The sequence below is a fragment of the Myxine glutinosa genome, chromosome 9 (assembly GCF_964187855.1).
Source record: "Myxine glutinosa chromosome 9, kmMyxGlut1.1, whole genome shotgun sequence".
Classification (NCBI taxonomy): Eukaryota; Metazoa; Chordata; class Myxini; order Myxiniformes; family Myxinidae; genus Myxine; species Myxine glutinosa.
In genome coordinates this window covers 135,995,879-136,018,605 of record NC_136269.1, presented here as the reverse complement: position 1 = coordinate 136,018,605, position 22,727 = coordinate 135,995,879, and the positions used below count along the sequence as shown (strand labels likewise).

General features: G+C 45.0%; 1 protein-coding gene across 1 annotated transcript in view; it reads left to right on the top strand.

Annotated features, from left to right (window-relative positions):
• BEAN1 (brain expressed associated with NEDD4 1) overlaps nt 1-22,727 on the top strand; it is a 77,453-nt gene that overhangs the window by 21,167 nt on the left and 33,559 nt on the right. The window contains exons 2-4 of the mRNA XM_078784977.1: nt 14,639-14,802; nt 17,129-17,177; nt 19,085-19,150. Coding sequence (XP_078641103.1) covers nt 17,150-17,177; nt 19,085-19,150 — 94 coding nt within the window. The 5' untranslated portion in view covers nt 14,639-14,802; nt 17,129-17,149. The remainder of the gene's footprint in view (nt 1-14,638; nt 14,803-17,128; nt 17,178-19,084; nt 19,151-22,727) is intronic.

The following is a 22,727-nucleotide window of genomic DNA, read 5'->3' as shown; positions in this document are numbered from 1 at the left end:
TTTATTTCATAATGGTTAAATGGATATCATAATGGTTAAATTGATATCATCATTGTTAAATGGATATCATAATGGTCAAATTTATTTCATAATGGTTAAATTGATATCATCATGGTTAAAGTGATATCATCATTGTTAAATTGATGTCATCATGGTTAAATTTATATCATCATTGTTAAATTGATATCATCATTGTTAAATTGATATAATCATTGTTAAATTGATATAATCTTGGTTAAATTGATATCATCATTGTTAAATTGATATCATCATTGTTAAATTGACATCATTATGGTTAAATTGATATCATCATTGTTAAATTGATATCATCATTGTTAAATTGATATCATTATGGTTAAATTGATATCATCATTGTTAAATTGATATCATCATTGTTAAATTGATATCATTATGGTTAAATTGATATCATCATTGTTAAATTGATATCATCATGGTTAAATTGATATCATCATGGTTAAATTGATATCATCATTGTTAAATTGATGTCATCATGGGTAAATTGATATCAGCATTGTTAAATTGATATCATCATTGTTAAATTGATATCATCATAGTTAAATCGATATCATCATGTTTAAATTGATATCATCATTGTTAAAGCGATATCATCATGGTTAAATTGATATAATTATGGTTAAATTGATATCATCATTGTTAAATTGATATCATCATTGTTAAATTGATATCATCATGGTTAAATCGATATCATCATGGTTAAATTGATATCATCATTGTTAAATTGATATCATTATGGTTAAATTGAGGTCATCATGGTTAAATTGATATCATAATGGTTAAATTGAGATCATCATGGTTAAATTGATATCATCATGGTTAAATTGATATCATCATGGTTAAATTGATATCACGCGCAACGGTACCCGCCCTATGGACGGAGCTTCAATTGGGAGGCCCAAATGAAAAGGCTAAATATCAGAAATGGAAGGCTCTTGTATTTTAAACGATTTATATAAACATCCGTTAAATCTTGATCGGTGCGGCCATTTGTGCGGCACCCAGGAAAATAACGTCATGCGGGAGCAAGTATCAGCAGGATGTGGCAGTGTGGGAGTTCACGTTTCTGATCCTCCTTCATGCCGAACTAGCCCACCACTTCTCCAAGCATTCCGCTCTTCAGATCCGCCATGACAGATTTAAGCTTGTTACTGAAGACGCATGCAGTTCGTACTCCTGATGTTGTATGTACTCCCGTGTCCTCTAACAACCCGTTTCCTCATAAAAGGTCTTTGTCCGAGGTCACCGAGTCAGATCGGTGCAGCCGTGCAGCGATCGGTGCAGCCGTTTGTGCGGCACCCGGGAAAACAACATCGTTACAATGAGAACATCGTCACAATGAACGTTATGCGAATGTTAGCAACGGTACCCACCCTATGGGAGGGCTTCAATTGGGAGGCCCAAATGAAAAGGTAAAATATCAGAAATTGAAGGCTTTTTTTATTTTAAACGATTTATATAAACATCCGTTAAATCATATCACACGCAAATCATTAAAATCTAAACAGTATCTTACTATAATTCACCAAATGTCCCACAGTGATCGATACACTACGATCGTGATGATCGTGAATCGTGATCAATAATCGTGTTCACAATCGCTATGTCGTATGTACTCCCGATACGTGTTTCCTTCAGTTGAAATGGGTTAGTATTCTCTTAAGCATAGATTCAACCTGTGTCCTGATCGTGGCAGGTGCGGCTGTGCAGCAATCGGTGCAGCCGTTTGTGCGCACACCCAGGAAAACATCGTCACAATGAGAACATCGTCACAATGGACGTTATGCGAACGCGAATGTTATGCGGGAGTCCAAACCTGAGAATGCTGGAGACTAAAGCTGAAATTGGGAAAACTAAATAGCCTATTTTACACCTGGAGATCCCAGGATTATCCACCCAAAATATCGTTGCGATCGGTTCAGCAGTTTTTATAGTACCTTCAAACAGACAGACAGACAGACGGACGGACGGACATTTGGTGAATTATAGTAAGATAATGGTTAAATTGATATCATCATGGTTAAATTGAGATCATCATGGTTAAATTGAGATCAGCATTGTTAAATTGAGATGTCTCTCCGAAAAGACCGACTGGACAACCCTCCCATCTACTTTCTGAATAATCCTCTCCAAGAAGTTCTGTCACTCAAGCTTTTGGGTCTCACTATCTGCCATGATCTTTCCTGGGAAAACCACATTTCCAAGCTGGCCTCCAAAGCCAATCGCCGACTGGGCATCCTCCGTCGTGCGAAGTCCTTCCTTGGCACACCTGAGCTCCTCACCACATAAAAGGCTTTCATCTGCAGCTCAATGGAGTACTGCTCTCCCCTCTGGGCTGGTGCTCCTGCCTCACACCTAGCTCGTCTTCACGCTGTTGAAACCAAAGCGTTCAGAATCATTGGAATCTCCCGCGATGACGCTATCTCCGAGGGCCTCTCACTCACTCACCACAGGCAGGTTGGTGGTCTTTCCGTCTTCTACCGACTCCTCTTCGGCCTTGGCCCCCCAGCTCTCTCTGGGCTCTGTCCCCCAAATATTCCTGCAGCTCGCACAAGATCTGCCTGCAACCCTCTTATGGTTAAACTGCCAAAATCAAGACTCTCTGCTCACCTTCACTCCTTCATTCCTCTTTTCTCCCGCCTCTGGAACAAACTCCCTCACTCTCTTCAATCCCACTCCTCCCTCCAGGTCTTTAAAACGGCTGTTCACCACCATCTCTTATCTTCCCCAATCCAAAACCTTGATCTTTTCTACCCCTGCTAATTTCACCCCAAATCCAATTTTTTGAGGTGACTTTTGACTTCTTTCCTGGAAGTCCTTGGTGTCCTTGCGTTTTATACCTATCCTGCCTCCCCCCAGGCCCTCTCCCTCCGAAAACATCTCCCGATGTCCCTGCCCTCAAATGTTGTGTTTGTGTGCTTCCTCCCCTTCTCTCCCCATCTTGTTGACCGCTCCCCTTTTTATATACTTTGTTTGCTTGTTTGTTTGATTTGTTTGTTTGATAAATGTTAGCTCTTTCACGAGCCTCGACTCTGTATACAAAAAATAAATAAATAATAATCATGGTTAAATTGATATCATCATGGTTAAATTGAGATCATCATGATTGTCATCATGTACCAAATCTGATTAAATTGGCATGAGATTGGGGTACGTGTTATCGCATTCTAGGCCTTCACGATCGCATTTAATATCAATTTTCACACAGATATTTTACTAAACTTGCAGTCGCTTTGCATCAACACTCATTTTCCTTCATACACATCAGCCTACATTTATGGAAAGCAATTTATTTGGTGCGAGGGAGTTGAGAGGGGGTTGGGGATAGTAAGGGTGGCGTGGGGATGGGTTCAGGGTAGGCAGACAAATGCGTCATGCTTAATGGGAGAGAAAAAACACATAGAGGCGTGTGTGTGTGTTTGTGTGTGTGTGTGTGTGTGTGTGTGTGTGTGTGTCCGTGTGTTGAAATATTCAAATACTTGTAATTAAAATCATTTTCTGTGGTTGCTAGGGGATATAGCAGAGCATTTACCTGGGGGTTACTAGGTGCAGTAACTGAGTAAAGTATTTGCTCCCCTGTTGCTATTGGGTGCACTAGATCACGTGAGAAATCCGTTATAATGACTCTTTTTGAATTTGAATAACAACCTGATTCAGTGTTAATCAAAATGGACGTGCTGGATAATGTGCAAGGTAAGATATGTATACCGTATATACAGTCACGTGAAAAAGTAAGTACACCCCATGTAAAGTTTTGACTTTTTCAACATATTTCAACATACAGCTATTTGATCTTCATTTCAACAATATTGATAGATAAAGGTGATATAATATAACAAATATCATGAAACATTTACATGTTGTAGTCCATTGTATAATTTAAATATACATAAATGCAAATTTCGCATGTGGAAAAAGTAAGTACACCCATACATTTATCACTATTTCAAATACCTAAAATTAGAATCAGGTGCACCAGCTCAGGTGCAAATGATAAGAACATCGTCAGAGAGGATCTTGGAGGAACCTGTCTTATTTAAACCTCAGACATTTAGTTTGGTTTGCCCTTTGTTGTTGAAGTGTGTGGCGTCACCATGCCTAGATCAAAAGAGCTCTCTGAGGCCTTCAGAAAGAAGGTTATAGATGCCTACGAGTCTGGGAAGGGATTTAAAAAGATCTCCAAACAATTTGAAATCAATCATTCGACTGTCCGGAAGATCATCTACATGTGGAGAAGATTCCAAGCAACTGCTAACTTGTTCAGGCCAGGTCGCCCCAGCAAGTTCAGCCCGAGAGCAGACCGCAAGATGCTGAAAGAAGTCTCCAAGAACCCCAGAATGTCATTACGGGACCTACAGGTAGCTCTTGCCACTGTTGATGTCAAAGTGCACGAGTCTACCATTAGAAAGAGGCTGCACAAATTTGATCTACATGGGAGGTGTGCCAGGAGGAAACCTTTGCTGTCCAGAAAGAACATCAGGGCAAGACTAAAGTTTGCCAATGAACACCGAGGCAAAGTCCAGCACTTCTGGAACAATGTGCTATGGACAGATGAGTCAAAGGTAGAGCTATTTGGCCACAGTACCAGAAGACATGTTTGGCGAAAACCAAAGACAGCATTTGACCACAAGATCCTGATACCAACTGTAAAGCATGGTGGTGGAAATATGGTTTGGGGCAGCTTTGCTGCATCAGGGCCTGGGCAGCTCACCAGCATAGAATCCACGATGATTTCTTCTTTGTACCATAGGGTGCTTGAGGATAATGTGAGGCCATCTGTCGGAAAGTTGAAGCTCAACCGAAGGTGGACCTTGCAACCTGACAATGACCCTAAACATACCAGTAAATCCACCAAGGAATGGCTGAAAAGAAAAAAATGGAGGGTTCTGGAATGGCCAAGTCAAAGCCCGGATCTAAATCCCATCGAGATGTTGTGGAGGGATTTGAAACGAGCTGTGCATGCAAGAAACCCCTCAAACATCGCACAGCTGAAAGAATTCTGCTTGGAGGAGTGGGCAAAGATTTCTCTCAGTCGATGTCAGAGACTGGTAGACAGTTATAAGAAACGTCTACTTGAGGTTGTTTCTGCCAAAGGGGCAATACCACCTATTAGAGCCAAGGGTGTACTTACTTTTTCCATATGCGAAATTTGCATTTGTTTATTTAAATTATACAATGGACTACAAAATGTAAATGTTTCATGATATTTGTTGTATTATATCACCTTTATCTATCAATATTGTTGAAATGAAGATCAAATAGCTGTATGTTGAAATATGTTGAAAAAGTCAAAACTTTACATGGGGTGTACTTACTTTTTCATGGGACTGTATATATATATATATATATAGATATATATAGATATATAGATATATAGATATATATATATTGCTACGGTTTTTAGAACCTTCACTTTGTAAATTTAGTATTAAAATTCCTGTGTACATTTCCCCTTTTAATTGGCTGTTAATTGAAATGAGTGCACCGTAGCTAGTCCATATACATGCACGTAGAAAATCATATACCCTTCTCAATAGTTATTTCCTTATTATGTGTATTAGCTTAAGGCTCTGTCTCCCATTAATTGACCCTGCATTGCACCGAATTGAAATAAGATAGGATCCCTCCGACACCCCCATGGCCTCCTAAAAAGCGCCAGTACGGCGGCGTTTGCCACTACTGCTTTGGCTTATTGTCAGCGCCTTTGCCGCCATTACGCACGTGGTCAAGCCTCTGAGAAGAAGGGGGGAGGAGCTACATCAAGGGCGTTACCCACCCATCGTCATCAAAAGGTGGAGCCAGTGAGCCCCCACCAGCCAACCAGGGTTCATGAGATACCATCCCGGGCGTGGCGCGCATTGATCTAAAAGCGCGTTATAAAAGCACCCGCGCAAGCCTTTTCAGGAAGATGCGGAAGATGCGGCAGATGCGTGAACCAGAAGATGTGTGATCCAGCTGAACCAGAGAAGACAGAAAGACGTGAGTGGGTGCTGATATTGCGGCAATAAACCGAGACCCTCTAGGGGCCCTATTGTCGCTGGGGTTGTGAAGACGCAGAGCTGCCAGCTGCTGTTCGCACCGAGCCCGGAGCGTGAACTTCAACGCTTACCACTGCCTGGATCCTTCTCCCCCCCTGACGCATCCTTACCATCAGCCTGGACCATTCGCTCCCTGAGCCATTCCTGCCTGCAATTCCCTATTTGTGTACATGAGTTTGTTTTGTGTGTCTTGTCCCTGGGTATAAGTTAAGCTTGTTTAAGGAATTGCTCTGTGTCCTTCTGATCCTTCCATTTTCCAGTATATTACTTTTATTTCTTCTCTTCTTGATTTTGGTTTGTGTAAATAATTAATAAATCTCTGTTCTTCCTCCCTTTGCCTTCTTTCCTTCACATCCATTCGTTTTAGAGTTTTCCATCATTGAACACCTGTGGCACGATTTGGCCAACGTTCAGGATCGGGTTAGTCTTTGCTAAATGACTCGAACTTCGGGTTGCTAAAACCGTGGTTCGAGCAGAAGTTATTACCTCGTTCCCGGCTGGCAGTAGTAATTAGGTACGTAGCGAACCCCTATGCCTAACAAACCCTACCTACCGTCGGTCCGGGAAGGACGTTGTAGCTTCAGGAGCGGAGACGGTCAGCTTAACAGGACAAGGGGCTAACCACCTCTTGCTAAGGGGAAGAGCCGTACTCCGTTTCCGTAACAATTGGTGTCAGGAGTGGGATTCGGACCTGAAGTGTGCTTAGCGCACTCAAAATTACGAGTGGCCAAAATTTTATTAAAACATCCAAATTTAAAATCATGCCATGGATAGTCAAGGCGACCGGATGCCGGTGGGTGAGTTAGAAGGGGGGGTAGAATCGACCCAGGACCCCGGGGAGGATTTGGGAGTAATGGAGGAGCGCAATACGCATTGGGTAGCGGAGGGTTCAGACACACAAAATGGCGGCCTCGCGCATGAGGTTGGGGGTGCACAAAATGGCGGCGCCGCGGAGGTCGAGCCCGCGGTGGCGGCTGGGGCCGCTGTGCCAATCGGGTTTGATTTTAGGTTATTCCTGACCCAAATGGATGCAAAGATGGATAAAATGAGGGACGAAGCAAGGGGTACTAGTGCCCAAATTGGGGAATTGAGGAATGACATGGGAAACCAAATTGTAGGATTGGAAAACAGAATGGGGGAGCGATTAGAAAATCAAATTGGGGGATTAAAAACGGACATGGGAAATCAAATCGGGGGGCTAGAAGCCAAATTTGAGGGGTTAGACAACAGGTTGGAAGGGCTAGAAGGTAAATTGGGGGGCCAACTGGAGGACTTGGGTAACCAAATCGGGGAAATGAAGGAGGGGTTAACGGGGTTGGAAAACAGAATGGCTGCCCAGGAGAACCAGATGGAAGGGGTGAAGAATGGGTTAGGGGGGTTAGAAAACACCATGGAAGGCAAATTGAGGGAAATAGGGGAGCAATCCGCCCGGGAAATTAAACAGATGGGAGATCAGATAGAGGAGGTGAAAATCGGGTTGGAAACTAAATTTTTGCCCAGAGGAATGATTTGGAACAGATGAGGGTAGCATCTACCAAAGAGATGGGGGAAATGGGGGAGGAGATCAGATGAGGTGTGGGCGAAGAGGTCGTGGGGGTATGCGATGAGGTAAAGCGGGGTGAGGACCATATGGAGAAAGAGGTGAGAAATAGTATGGCTAGGTTACAGGGGGGCATAGAAGACCTGACACGGGGAGTAGAACAGCTGACGGTGGGACAAAAGGAATTAGGGGAGCAAGTGGAGAAGAACACTGCGGTAATCGGGGGGTTAAAGGCGACACAGAAGGAGATAAAAAAGGAACTCATAGCGACAAAGAGGGAATGTCAGATGGTACATGAGGGGTTGACAAAGAGGTTGGACGAGTTAACAGAGGCAATGGAGACGAAAGAATGGGAAGTAAGGACGCACATAGAAACGACCAAGGTGGCATTAGAGGAAGAAATTGAGGGGGCGCACCGGGAAATAAAAGAGGTAAAGCAAAAATTAGAGGAAGTGGAAGAGGGGGTGAGTGAAATTAAGAATAGACGGAGGGAAACTAAGAGAGAGATAAAGGAGGAGGTGATGGAATTGGTGCAAGATCTGTGCTCAAATCGTGATGATGTGCTTTCTGACCAAATAAAGAGTTTGCAGGTGGCGGAGGAGGAGCGAAGACGAGGTGCCGAGGTGAGTGGCGATATACTCGGAAATGTATATGGTGTGAGGGGAGATTCAGTCAGCTTGGGTGTTGGTTTAGACCCGGGTGTTCGTGAGGGACCAATGGTGAGGTGTATAACTGGTCCGGAGTGTATGGAAAGAGGAGGTGTGCAAGGAGGTCCGACTATGGGGAATGCGGAAGGTATTTGTGAGCCAGCGTGTGCGGCGGTGATCGGGTGTGTGCAAGAATGCACCCCCATGAGTGGTACGGAGTATGTACCGGGACAGGATGCGTGAGAAAGGTGTGGAACAGAGGAGTGCATGATTACAGAGTGTGCTGTCGAGAGTAAGGGTGAATGCGCGACCGAGTGTGGTGGTGAGAGTAGTGAGAGTGACATGGAGCACGAGTTGGTGGTAGCAGGTGAGAGAGGATGCACACCTGGAATGGAAGGATGCACACCTGGAATGGTTGAGCGCGTGTGGGAATGCACACTTGAGTTGGTAGTGGAGCACGTGATTGGGTGTGTAGAAGAGTGCACACCCGTGGTTGTCACAGAGGATGTGACCGAGGAGTGGGCGCGAAGAGGTGTGTTGACGAGGTGTGCGAACGACGAGTGTGTGCTAAGGTGTGCGGTGATCAGGTGTGTAGCGAAGTCTGTGAGCGGAATGAGTGTACCTGGGGTGTTGTGTAAGAGAAGGTGCAATGACGGAGTGTATGGAGACACTTGGATGTGCGAATAAGGAACGGAACGCGTGGTGTGAGCATGCAAGTGAAGCATCGACGTTAAACGGAGCAGCGGTTAGATCGACTTTTAGCCGAAGCGAGCCCTCGGTTCGTGCCGGGCTTTGTGTGCAGCGGGAACCAACGGGGATCGTAACCACGGCGGTTTCGAAAGAACCGCCGTGCGCGATCTACGCCGGGCCTCGCTCTGAACGGTCGCCGTGCGCGATCTACGCCGGGCCTCGCTCTGAACGAGCGGGTGGCCCGGTTCGAGGACAGGTAGGAAGGGTCAGCACAGCGACCCCTTGTGGTTGCGGCGTCTCAGCCGGCCGAGATTGGGGCATCGTACGGTTCCGTGCCGAGATGGTGCGTGGAATCCCGGCCCGAGTAAGCCTCCTTCCCTGCACCGAATGCCGGACGGACCCAACCGCCGGCAACGAACGACCCGCATTCATTGCTCGGCTTGGCGAAGCCGAGCTTTGCGAATGTAAAAATGCACCGAGGCTCGAGTTAAAGGACATTTGGTAGGGATAGGGAATTTGTGATTGGAAAAATTTGATTGGCAAATGATTGGTAAACTGATTGGCAGATGATTGGCAAATTTTTGATTTGCAGGAAATTGGATGGGCAAAATTTATAGTGGGACATGCCCGATGTGGTGGGATGGAAACTCTGCCACCCCTCACATAAACGGGGCACATGAGCACTAGCTATGGGGTTTATGGCAGTGTAAGCTCACCGAGGGAGGGTTTGGATAATGGATTAGGGACCTAGAGAGGACCATAGGTAATGGTAGAGGTAAGTAGCGACATTGGACAGGTAGTCGGGGACATAGAGAGGTTAGAATGGTTGTTAATGACGTGGGGTGTGCTTAGTTTAAAGGGAAGACGGGGAGCACCAAGTTAGAAGGAAACCAGGTAGATCCGATGATGCCGTGTGTTTGAGAATCGAAAGTGTATGGAGCAGTGTATGAGTGAGTGAGGTGATTGTGAGTTGTATTGAGCGTGGAAGTGTATGGAGCAGTGCATGATGAATAATTGTGGTTGTGCATTGTATTGAATGATTGAAGAAGCCTGGGAGGAAGGAGGGTGCAGGAAGCACCAGGTGTGATTGCACAGGTGTGCAAGTGAACAGGTGTATGGAGCAGTGTATGACTGAGTAATGGTGATTGCGTGTTGTGTTGAGCAAATGGTCCTGGAGGAAGGAGGGTGCAGGAAGCACCAGGAGTGATAACACAGGTGTGCAAATACAGGTGAGCATGGTTGTATGGAATAAATGGTCTGGAATATATGGAGTATGGAATGGATGGTATGGAGTGAGTATGGTGGAAACTGTGGAGTGGAGTGGATGTTGCGAAGGTGTGTATGGGGAGGATGGACCCCATCACGAATACCTGGGGAGGGTAGTTTAAGAGTTAGGTAGAGGGAGTAGGTAAATTGTGGTTGGATATTGGCATCTGTGGTGCGTGGTGGAAGAATGGTGTTTGGATGGGTGCATTAGTGACGTGGAAATGGCTGGGCGTGTGGCCTGTTAGTGTGTGTAGTTAAATGGGCACTCCGCCACTGTGAGGATGTCGGCCAGGTGAGGCCGCAGATGGGCTCTGGGAGCCGGTAGAGTTGTTGTGGATGGGGCCCGAGGATCCAAAGGACGGACCCGGGTAAACTAGTGCCAGAGAGGGCACCGAGTGGGGAGAGCGCCAGAGGTCCTTCCCCAGTTAGATAGGTTAGGGTAAGGAGCAGGTAAGCTCGGAGGCAACTGCAGTGGTGGAGGTGTGCAGGTGGGTAGACCTGCTGGGAGAGCCACACGACCCAGTCCTGAAATTGTGCAAAGGCACAGGGAGTTGAATCGGGGGAGTGAGACCCCAAATTGAGGAAGCCCCACAGTCTGGTCAATGGGAATTGGTTCTTAAAACCGCATAGAGTAAGATGGCCAATGGATTGGCAGGGAAAGACCCCGGGTAGTGTAAAGTGTGTTAATGTCATTTAGAAGGTAGATAGGATGGAAATCTCCTCGCACCATCTACATCCACTCGCCTGGGGCGACGTAACTCCACACCATGCCATGTGTTTTTGTTATTTCTGTGCAAATGTTTTGGATTGTGAGACGCATCATGACGTGGGTGTGACATTGTGCTGATGTTCCATCTCTCCCTCCTTATGAGGATTGATGATGAATTGGTGATGGCAAATTTTGGATTAACGGGATTGTGACGAATTTGGTATAGGGGAAATATAGGGAGGACGAGACGTAGTGACGGATTTGTAAATGTGTAGGCTTTTGTAAATATGGGTAAGGGCAAGGGTGGAGAAGGTAACGGGGGGTGGCGTACGGTAGGGACGAGCTTTCTCACTTCGCTCTCCATGCGCACCTTGTTCTGCATTTCCTGTGTTGATGTGTACCCTTGCACCCTTACCCCTCGCTAACCTGCCCTCTCTGTCTTCCTTCCCCGACCCATGGATCGTGCTCTCTGGGCACTGAGGGGAGCGTGCGGGAGTCCGCCATTGTGTGCCCGAATCCCCACAACCAGCTGCCTGCATCCACGCACCACTTATGGACCACATGTCTGTGGCTGAGCACCACTCATGGACCCCACGGGTTGGGGCATGGCCCCTCTGCTGAGACCGGCCACGATGGCCTAAGATCTTGCTTGCGGACCCAGTGAGGTGGCACCAAGCCCACAGGTGAACCACTCATAGTCGGCCCCTGTGGGCCATAAATAAAAAACGGACACGTTTTGTGCATTTTTTTTTCCACCAAATAGGCCGCAAACAAGAAGAACAAGTTGACAACATCTGGAAGAACAATGGCCAGCAGAGGGAGCCGAAGAGGAAGACCACCAACAGGGTTTTGTTTTTTAGTTTTGAACTGTGGTGACTGTGCACTGACTGGTGCTTTATGGTGCTTTGGTGCTCTTTATTGGTGCTGGTGCGTCGATGCAGTGCATGCTGTCTCCCCCCCCCCCCCCAAAAAGAAAAATCACAGGTCCTGGGTTAGTTTTGTAAATAATCAAAGTCACGTCACTTGTAAATAATGCTCCCCACCGTAAATGTGTAGTTTGAGAACCATTCCGCAATTCGGTTATCCTTTGGGCGTGAATCTGTTAGGTAGGGTGCAATGCAGCAGAGGGACATACTTATTTGTGTTTTAAAACTGTCGCACTCAGGGTCAGGTTAATTGTAGAGGGAATTACACCTACGTGCCACACTAAGTTAAAGTTTTGTCGGCCCGAGTCGTGCCGTGAGGAATGAGGGTGCTGTGTTATGGTTTTTAGAACCTTCACTTTGTAAATTTAGTATTAAAATTCCTGTGTACATTTCCCCTTTTAATTGGCTGTTAATTGAAATGAGTGCACCGTAGCTAGTCCATATACATGCACGTAGAAAATCATATACCCTTCTAAATAGTTATTTCCTTATTATGTGTATTAGCTTAAGGCTCTGTCTCCCATTAATTGACCCTGCATTGCACCGAATTGAAATAAGATAGGATCCCTCCGACACCCCCATGGCCTCCTAAAAAGCGCCAGTACGGCGGCGTTCGCCACTACTGCTTTGGCTTATTGTCAGCGCCTTTGCCGCCATTACGCACATGGTCAAGCCTCGGAGAAGAAGGGGGGAGGAGCTACATCAAGGGCGTTACCCGCCCATCGTCATCAAAAGGTGGAGCCAGCGAGCCCCCACCAGCCAACCAGGGTTCATGAGATACCATCCCGGGCGTGGCGCACATTGATCTAAAAGCGTGTTATAAAAGCGCCCGTGCAAGCCTTTTCAGGAAGATGCGGAAGATGTGGCAGATGCATGAACCAGGAGATGTGTGATCCAGCTGAACCGGAGAAGACAGAAAGACATGAGGGGGTGCTGATATTGCGGCAATAAACCGAGACCCTCTAGGGGCCCTATTGTCGCCGGGGTTGTGAAGACGCAGAGCTGCCGGCTGCTGTTCGCACCGAGCCCGGAGCGTGAACTTCAACGCTTACCGCTGCCTGGATCCTTCTCCCCCGCTGATGCATCCTCACCATCGGCCTGGACCATTCGCTCCCTAGTCAGGGCCCTTTGGGATATTTTGGTTCAAATTCTTCCTAAAGCATCAAATTTGGCGCAGATGTTGCCCATGCCATACTCTTTCGATTTTTGACGGGCGTCAAAGGCGCTATGATCCGGGGACCATACCGGTCCATCCCGCCATGTCACCTGACCTATGACGTCATAATTAGGATATGCATCCAATCACATGGCTTACTATAAGTGGTCAAAGTTCAAAATGAATCGATCGAAAAATGAAGGCAGGTATCCAGTTTTAAGGTTTTCATAAAATCCAATATGCCCGCCAGGTCACATGACCCATGACGTCATATTTATGACATGTATACAATCATGTATACATGAACCCGGATCATGATCGTACAAAAATTAAACACAAGGATATGGCATACAGTTCATAAAACATCAAAATCCGTACCTTTGTAATTAGACTGATGAACTGCATATGCCTGAAAATTAGGAAATAGACATGTAAATATTTCCTCTAATTGTCAAAAATAAGGTCAGAGTTCGATTACCCAACCCAGAAACATAAAATGGCGAACCTCGCGTAAATCTTGACAAAAAACTCAAAAACTGACATTTGACTCAAAAATGACCTTTAAGATGACCTTGAGGGTTGACCTTGACCTCGAATCATCAAAATAACATCATAATTGGATTCCTCGACCTCGAAAACCCCTGAAAAGTGGTATCATACATGATTCCAACCCTTTTGGTTATTTAACTGATTTTCCTCTAATCCGGGTGGCGGCCATTTAGTATTTCGCCAATATGGGGCCCCCGGGGGGGGGGGGGGCGCCCGTCTTGGCGCCTGTCAAAAATCGAAAGAGTATGGCATGGGCAACATCTGGGCCAAATTTGGTGCTTTTGGAAGAATTTGAACCAAACGGCCCCAAAATATCCCTAAGGGCCCTGACTATGAGCCATTCCTGCCTGCAATTCCCTATTTGTGAACGTGAGTTTGTTTTGTGTGTCTTGTCCCTGGGTATGAGTTAAGCTTGTTTAAGGAATTGCTCTGTGTCCTTCTGATCCTTCCATTTTCCTGTATATTACTTTTATTTCCTCTCCTCTTGATTTTGGTTTGTGTAAATAATTAATAAATCTCTGTTCTTCCTACCTTTGCCTTTTTTCCTTCACATCCGTTCGGTTTAGAGTTTTCCATCATTGAACACCTGTGGCACGATTTGGCCAACGTTCAGGATCGGGTTAGTCTTTGCTAAACGACTCGAACTTCGGGTTGCTAAAACCGCTCGGCAACTAGTCCATCTAAAACCGTGGTTCGAGCAGAAGTTATTCCCTCGTTCCCGGCTGGCGGTAGTAATTAGGTACGTAGCGAACCCCTAGGCCTAACAAACCCTACCTACCGTCGGTCCGGGAAGGACGTTGTAGCTTCAGGAGCAGAGACGGTCAGCTTAACAAGACAAGGGGCTAACCACCTCTTGCTAAGGGGAAGAGCCGTACTCCATTTCCGTAACAATATATATATACACATTCACCGGTAATGTAAGGTATGGTAGCACAGGTACGGTTAGATAATGTAATGTCCGATGATTGTGAATGTACGATATGAATCATGAAACGCTCGACAAACGAAGGTAAACGTCGGTAGGGAAGGCGATAAGGTGTCACTATGAAAATGAGTATTTAAAAGTGGGATTGCATTGCAGGATTGATGGATTGCATGGACACGGCCTCGGTCGTCCATCTACTGATGTGGACCCACCGTTTGGAGAGGTTCTGGGCTGAAAGGGTCGAAACCTGTATGAAGAATGGAACCCAACTGATGACCGAGGCAGTCAGATAATCGGTCTCTCGCTTCAAACTTATAAAGGTTCTTACTTTATCCAAACTACGTCATTATTTACTGTTTAATAAATTTTTATAATTGTTTGGAGGAATAAAAAAAATTGTGTTTCTGTGTGTGTATGTGTGTGAGTATGTGTGTTTGGGTGTGCGTGTGTGTGTGTTTGCCTGTGTGTGTGTTTGTCTGTGTTTGTCTGTGTGTGTGTTTGTCTGTGTGTGTGTTTGTCTGTGTGTGTGTGTGTGTGTGTGTATGTTTGTCTGTATGTATGTATGTGTGTGTGTGTGTGTGTGTCTATTTGTGTTCATGTATGTTTGTTTGTGTGTGTTTGTTTGTTTATGTTCGTATGTGTTCGTGTATGTTTGTGTGTGTGTGTATGTTTGTGTGTGTTTATATGTGTTTTTGTGTGTGTGTTTGTCCGTTGTATGTGTTTGCGTTTGGGTGTGTTTGAATGTGTGTGTATGTGTGTATATGTGTGTGAGTATGTGTGTTTGTGTGTGTGTGAGTATGTGTGTTTGTGTGTGTGTATGTGTGTGAGTATGTGTGTTTGTGTGTGTTTGGGTGTATGCACGTGTGTGTTTGCCTGTCTGTGTGTGTATGTATATGTCTATTTGTGTTTGTGTATGTTTGTTTGTATGCGTTTGTGTGTTTGTTTGTGTTTGTGTGAGTATGTGTGTTTGTGTGTGTATGTGTGTCAGTATGTGTGCTTGGGTGTGTGTGTGTGTGTGTGTGTGCATGTATGTGTGTGCGTCTATTTGTGTAAGTGTATGTTTGTTTGTGTTCGTGTATGTTTGTTTGTATGCATTTGTGTGTGCGTGTGTGTGTATGTATGTTTGTGTGTGTTTCTATGTGTTTTTGTGTTTGTATATGATTGTGTGTGTGTTTGTACATTGTTGTATGTGTTTGTGTGTGTATGTCTGTTTTTGTGTGTGTTTTGTGTATGTTCGTGTGTGTGTTTGTGTTTCTGTTTGTTTTTGCGTTTCTATGTGCTTTTGTGTTTGTATATGTTTGTATTTGTTCGTGTTTGTTTGTTTGTGTATGTCTGTGTTTGTGTATATTTGTGTGTGTTGTATGTGTGTGTGTGTGTTTGTATGTGCTTGTGTGTGTTTGCTTGTGTATGTCTGTGTTTGTGTATGTTTTTGTGTGTAGTTGTGTGTGTTTGTATGTGTGTGTGTGTGTGTGTGTGTGTATGTGTTTGTATGTGCTTGTGTGTGTTCGCTTGTGTATGTCTGTGTTTGTGTATGTTTTTGTGTATAGTTGTGTCTGTGTTTGTGTGTGTTTGTGTGTGTTTGTGTGTGTGTCTGTGTGTTTGTATGTGCTTGTGTGTGTTCGCTTGTGTATGTCTGTGTTTGTGTATGGTTTTGTGTATAGTTGTGTTTGTGTGTGTTTGTGTGTGTGTGTGTGTCACACTGTCTACCTGAATACAAATTAGGGTACTATTGAAGGTAAAGAATATTCTGCCTCATCCATTTCTATGTCCATGATGACCCTGACCCATGTTCCCACATATGTGTGTGCTTCTTCCATTTTACATTCCATACTCCATGATGGTTGTCTACCTGTACAGATTCTGCTGTTAGTGCTTGCAGGATAGCGTGGAGGGATGCACACCGTCATCCGAGCTATCTATCCTGGTTTTGTATCCCGACTCAGCTATAAACTGCCACCTTGGCACTTCGCATGAAGTGGACCCTCCATCGCAAGGATGCTAAGCTGGGTGTCTAGTCTGCTGGCATTAATTGGTGGATGTTAAAGATCCCACGGTGTACTTTATGAAGAGTAGGTGAGCTATCACCGGCACCCAGAACAAATTGCAAATTCTTGCCCAAATCACTTTCGGTCGAACGTCAGTCCTGGCCAGCCAGTTCGTGAAAGACCTGGCCCAATAAAGATTACTCGGCCGTCCCTAAATGAAGATGTGATTCATTGGGCCAGCTCAATAACCTGTAGACAGATTCTGCTATTGGTTCTTTCGCCGCTTCACACTCATCTCGTTTGTACATGTCTGTGTGGCAACATCCACTACCATGCGCTTGTCTTGCGGACATGTAACGCCAGCTCTATGGACATTATTAATTACCTTTTGTAATCTCTAACATTAATAAAATGGCATTCCATGAGGATTGGACCAAACTGAACTTTTTACCGAAAATACCTGTGTAGTTGAATTGTCCTAATTGTCCTAGTTCTAACATTTTGTCCAGACTTGAAAACCATCAAAGTTACCCGAAATATTCCCCCGAAGGACTTCACATGAAATGACGCAAATGTGCTATTTATGGAAATGTTTCATACATATTAATATAACTGATTCATTTTTACTTTTAATCTCGTGTTCCTTTCCATTTGTCTGCAGCACAAGGCAGCTCTTTCTCCTATGGACCTGTATGCTCCCACCTTGGCAGGTGAACACTGTGGACCGCTCTTTGTACTCCTTGGGTTTGTGGGCAGGATAAGTCATGAGGTTTTCTTTACAACTTGTCTCATCTATCTCCCCACACCAATCAGTTTGTGCACGGCTCAAGCTGTCATGTTGCTTCGCTGCCTCGACAATCGTCTTAATATGGTGTAATCTATTTATTACGTCCGCCACCGAAGGTGGGCGGAGGTTACGTTTTCACCCTTGTCTGTCTGTCTGTCTCTTTGTTCACAGGATATCTCAAAAAGTCATAGACGGATTCGGACAAAACTCGGTTGATGAGTTGGGTAGGTGACAAAAACAAGCTGATTCGATTCTGGTTGAGGTCCGGATGCAGATCCGGTCTATCAGTGGGATCCAAAACATAAACTGTTCAGCCTCACAGAGGCATGCGCTCTACTGAGTGCCATTCTCGTTACCCTACGCTCACGAAGCGAAAAGCGGGGTTAAGCATTCAAGTGCGTACGTGTGCCGTGTCTGCGGCAATTTTCAAGAAAATGAAAATTCATTTTCTCGGCAACCGTTGGTCCGATTGACACGAAACTTTACCATAGAAGCGCCTCCGCCTGTAGAATTTTGCCATCATAATTATGACGTCATAGGTCACGTGGTACGGACGCCATTTTGGAAAAACGTTACACCTTTATAATCTCCCAAACTGCTGAATGGAAAAAATTGAAACGTGGCTCGTTGTCAAGTACTCACCATGGGGAATAAGATATGTTGATGGTGATGTCATCGGTGCCTTAATTATGACGTCATAATTCGACAAGTACAACGCTTGATCTGATCAGTATGAATAAAACAAAAATTCCTCTGCTACTGTTAGTCCGATGGACACGAAATTTTCAGAAGATGTGCGGCTCCTCCTGTATAATTTTTTAAAATGATAATTACAACGTCATACGTCACGTGGTACAGACGCCATCTTGGGAAAAATCCCAAAAAGTTGCACCTCTATATCTCTGAAACTGCTCCATGGGAAAAATTTAAACATGGCTCATTGTCAAGTACTCACCATGGGGAATAAGATATGTTAATGATGTCATGGGTGCCTTCGTTATGACGTCATAATTCGACAAATACAACACTTATCCGATCATTTTGAAAAAAAAAATTCTCAGCAACTGTTGGTCTGATGGTCACGAAATTTTCTCCATAGGAACGCCTACTTATGCAGAATATGTTAATGATAATCATAACGTCATATGTCATGTGGTACAGTCGCCATCTTGGAAAAACCGAAAAATGTTGCACCTCTATCTCCAAAACCTATGCATGGAAAAAATTGAAACATGGCTCATTGTAAAGAACTCCATATGGGGAATAGGTGCTGTTAACAATGACGTCATTTGTGCCATAATTATGACGTCATAATTGGACAGGGACAATGCTTAGTCTGATCAGTTTGAAATGTATTCAGCGTGATCTATGCAAAAATAGAACATAAATTTATGATGTCATCGCTCACGTGGTCTGGCAGCCATATTGGATCCCCCCAAAAATGTCCAAAAACAGAAGAGTTGGCTCGCAACAAGTTGACTGCGCAGGGTAAGTATTCTATGAATACCATCTAGTTACATAAGCAACAGGCTGAACAATTAAACATCAAAAGTTTAAACAATTGATGTATTGTTTACCCTCCTGATGTTCAGGACGACGGTCATTGTGTCATTGCCCATCCCAGCCAAGTGTTAGTATCTTTCGTTCTACTAAATATGAAGACTACTCAATACTATGCCACAAACGTGTTCATTATTTTGCATTTTCGTTTTCTTGAAACACTCAGCCACCTACATTTATGGAATGCCCATCTCCATCTCCTGCCCATCTCCTTTTAACACGTTTGACTGTACTTTTCCTTTTGACCTCACCCCGCTCCAAACTCCCCAGCACTCTGGTTTTCCTTCGTGTGCACAGCAGTCACATTCTCCACCACTCTTGAAAACGCCTCCTTCAGTAAGTGGTTTTCTTTTTTTTTCAATGATTGATGCATCTTCCATCTTCAATTTATATTAATCTCTTAACGTTGAGAGTTTCTTTACCGAGTTTAAAATGGGAATAAGACTAATAGGTCTGTAGGAGTGATGATCCATCTTGTCACCATTCCCATGTAGTGGAGCGGGTATCTTTTTACCATCCGTAGGCAGCCCATAGAAAAAGAGAGCTCTTGAAAAAGGAAAAACAGGAGAGCTCAGTTCTTACCGTGAAGATGTGATGGCTGTAAGCTCGGCTCACCTTTTATCAAGGTGCGACAAGCTCATTTGATGCAAACGGGACAGCAAGTCACTGAAGATCAATCTCAGGAGTATTTAACGTTGACGCGGATAAAAAGTGAAAGACAGGCAAACTGGACGCGGATAAAAAGTGAAAGACAGGCAAACTGGACCAGTTGTTTCTCCTTAAGTGCCAGAATATTTTGTGTCGAGCACCTTCGGAAAACAACCGAGGCTAAAGATATTTCTAACTACTCAAATGAGAAGAACAGACACAGGAAACACAATGTTAAATTCCACCTGATGAGGTAAATCTTTTTTTCTTTTTTTTTGGGGGGGGGTATACAAGATCGAGGCTCGTGTAAAAGCTAACATGAATGACAAAAAAAAAAAAACGGACACATAGGATGAAATAAAGTGAGCGGGAGATCTGTGGGAGGTACGGGGTTTGGGGGAGGAGGTGTGGGAAGGGTGGTGGGGGTGGGAGAGGTATAAAACACATGCACACTGCTAGAACTTCCAGGAAAGAAGTCGGTATTTCAGAAAAATGGATCTGGGGTGAATTAGTGGGGGTAGAAAAGATCAAGGTTTTGGATGGGGGAAGACAAGAGATGGTGGTGAACAGCTTTTTTAAAGACCTGGAGGGTGGAGTGGGATTGAAGAGAGTGAGGGAGTTTGTTCCAGAGGCGGGAGAAAAGAGGAACGAAGGAGTGAAGGTGAGCAGAGAGTCTTGATTTTGGCAATTTCACCTGAAGAGGGTTGCTGGCAGATCTTGTGCGACCTGTAGGTGACTGAAACTTGACTGTCTTGACTTGAAAACTTGATTTGACTTGGTTTAGGTGACTTTCAGTGTGACTGAAACCATAATGGTGGTAGTTACGTGAAGATGGATGAGGTAGCTGGGTGTGGCGACGGCCTGCAATGCCAATCAATACACGAGCGCAGTTGGGAACTTGTGCTGTCCTGCCAACTTAAGTCCATCTGATCAGTCTTTGTGGTATCAGATGGCACTTCCATGGTGCTTTTGTTTTTGATAAACGGTGTTGAGGCTCATGAAGGAGCTAGAACACAAAACAGATCAGGATAGAACAGAATGTAACTAGAACGGCACTCGTTAGAGCGCATTCCTCCGCCAGGCTCAACAGTTTACTTTTTGTATCCACTGATAGGCCGGATCTGCATCCGGACCTGAACAAAATTCTAATCGGCTTGTTCTTGTCACCGACTCATCCACCAAGTTTTGTCATACCCGTCTATAACTTTTTGACATATCATGGTCCCGGTGTGTACCCTGGATAAGAATAGGTACACCGTATCCCTGCGTGTGGTAAAAGACGACGAAGAGGGTTGGCGTCAGGAAGGGCATCCGGCCACAAAAACATTGCCTCAAAAAGGGAACCATGACAATTACAACTACATATGGGCAGGGTACAGCCCGAAGTGGAGATCGGTTTCTGAGGTTTAGGACATGGAATGTAGGGACAATGACAGGGAGATCAGGAGAAGTGGTGGAAGTATTGGTCAGAAGAAGAGTGGACATATGTTGTGTGCAAGAGACGAGATGGAAGGGAAGTGGTGTGAGAATGGTGAAGGGTAGGCAGGGACAGAAATACAAGTTTGTGTGGCAAGGGTGCCCGGAGGGCGTGAATGGTGTTGGTGTCCTGTTTTCTGAGGAGTTTGTAGACAGTATGGTGAGTGTGACGAGAGTGAGTGATAGGTTGATGATGGTGAAAATGATGATTGGAAAGCTCTTGGTGAACGTCATCTCGGGATATGCTCCGCAGGTTGGTCGAAGCAATGAAGAAAAGCACAAGTTCTGGTGTGCGATAGAGAAGCTGATGGAAAACGTGAAAGATGAGGAGGTTGTTGTGGTAGGAGGAGACCTAAATGGACATGTGGAAGGAGTATGGATGGTTTTGACGGAGTTCATGGGGGTTACGGATATGGTGTGAGAAATGGAGAAGGTGAAAGGATTTTGGAGTTTGCTGATGGAGCTGATTTGTTGATTTGTAATACTCAGTTCCAGAAAGAGGATAATAAGCTTGTTACATACACGTCAGGTGGGTCGACAACAACCGTTGACTACCTGATGGTGCGTAGGCGAGATAGGGGGCACCTCCGTGACACAAAGGTGATCCCGGGGGAGGAGGCTGTTTCACAGCACCACTTGGTTGTCTGCGACGTAAGGGTGAAAGGTGCGAGGAGAGCTCGGCGGGTGAAGTACCAACCGAGAATGAAGGTGTGGAGGTGGAAAGAGGTGACAGTAAGGGAGGCATTAAAAGAGAGGCTGAGTAGGGTCGAGGATGATGTGGTTGAGCTTGAAAGTGGTTGGATGTCGATGAAAGCTTGTCTGTTGGGAGCCGTTGGTGAGGTATGTGGATGGACAAAAGGACCACCGAGGCACTCGGAAACATGGTGGTGGGATGATGAAGTTGGAAAGAGGATTGACGAGAAGAGGAAGAAGTTCAAGGAGTGGCAGAAGGCGAAGGGTACGGGAGCAGAAACAGCAGAGCATGAAAGTTATAAGGCAGCCAGGAAGGCTGCAAAGAAAGAGGTAGCAAAGGCGCAGGAGGCATGTAGGAAAATGTTCGGAGAACGCTTGGATTCGGAAGAGGGTCAGAAAGCAGTATTCAGGATTGCAAAGCTGATAGCGAAAGAGAGGTGTGATGTGATGGGGGTGAGTTGCTTGAAGGATGAAATGGGACAAATCGTTGTCGACCCAGATGGAATTAAAGGAAGATGGAAAAGATATATGGAAATGCTGTTGAATACAGAGGATGAATGGGATGGCAACTTAGAGAGTAACCCAGTTTTAGGACTGGCAGAGAAGATAACTGAGAAGGAAGTTGAGGAAGCGATAAAAGCAATGAAGGGTAGAAAAGCGGGAGGGCCGACGGGAGTTGTGGGAGATATGTTGAAGGCAGCAGGATGTTGGGGTGTGAAGAGAATGACAGAGATCTGTAATCTGGTGGTAAAAGAAGGCCGCATTCCAGTGGATTGGGAACTGAGTACCCTCGTCCCTCTATACAAGGGGAAAGGTGACCCTCTGGAGTGTGGCTTGTACCGAGCGATAAAGTTATTGGAGCATGGAATGAAGGTATTGGAAAGGGTGTTGGAGAGGAGGATAAGGAAGAAAGTGAAGATCGACGAAATGCAGTTTGGATTCATGCCAGGAAGAGGAATGACAGACGCGCTTTTCATTGTGAGGCAGTTGCAGGAGAAGTACATGGAGAAGAGGAAGAAGTTGTTTCTTGGGTTTGTTGATCTGGAGAAAGCATTCGATAGGGTACCACGCAAAGTATTGACATGGGCATTGAGGA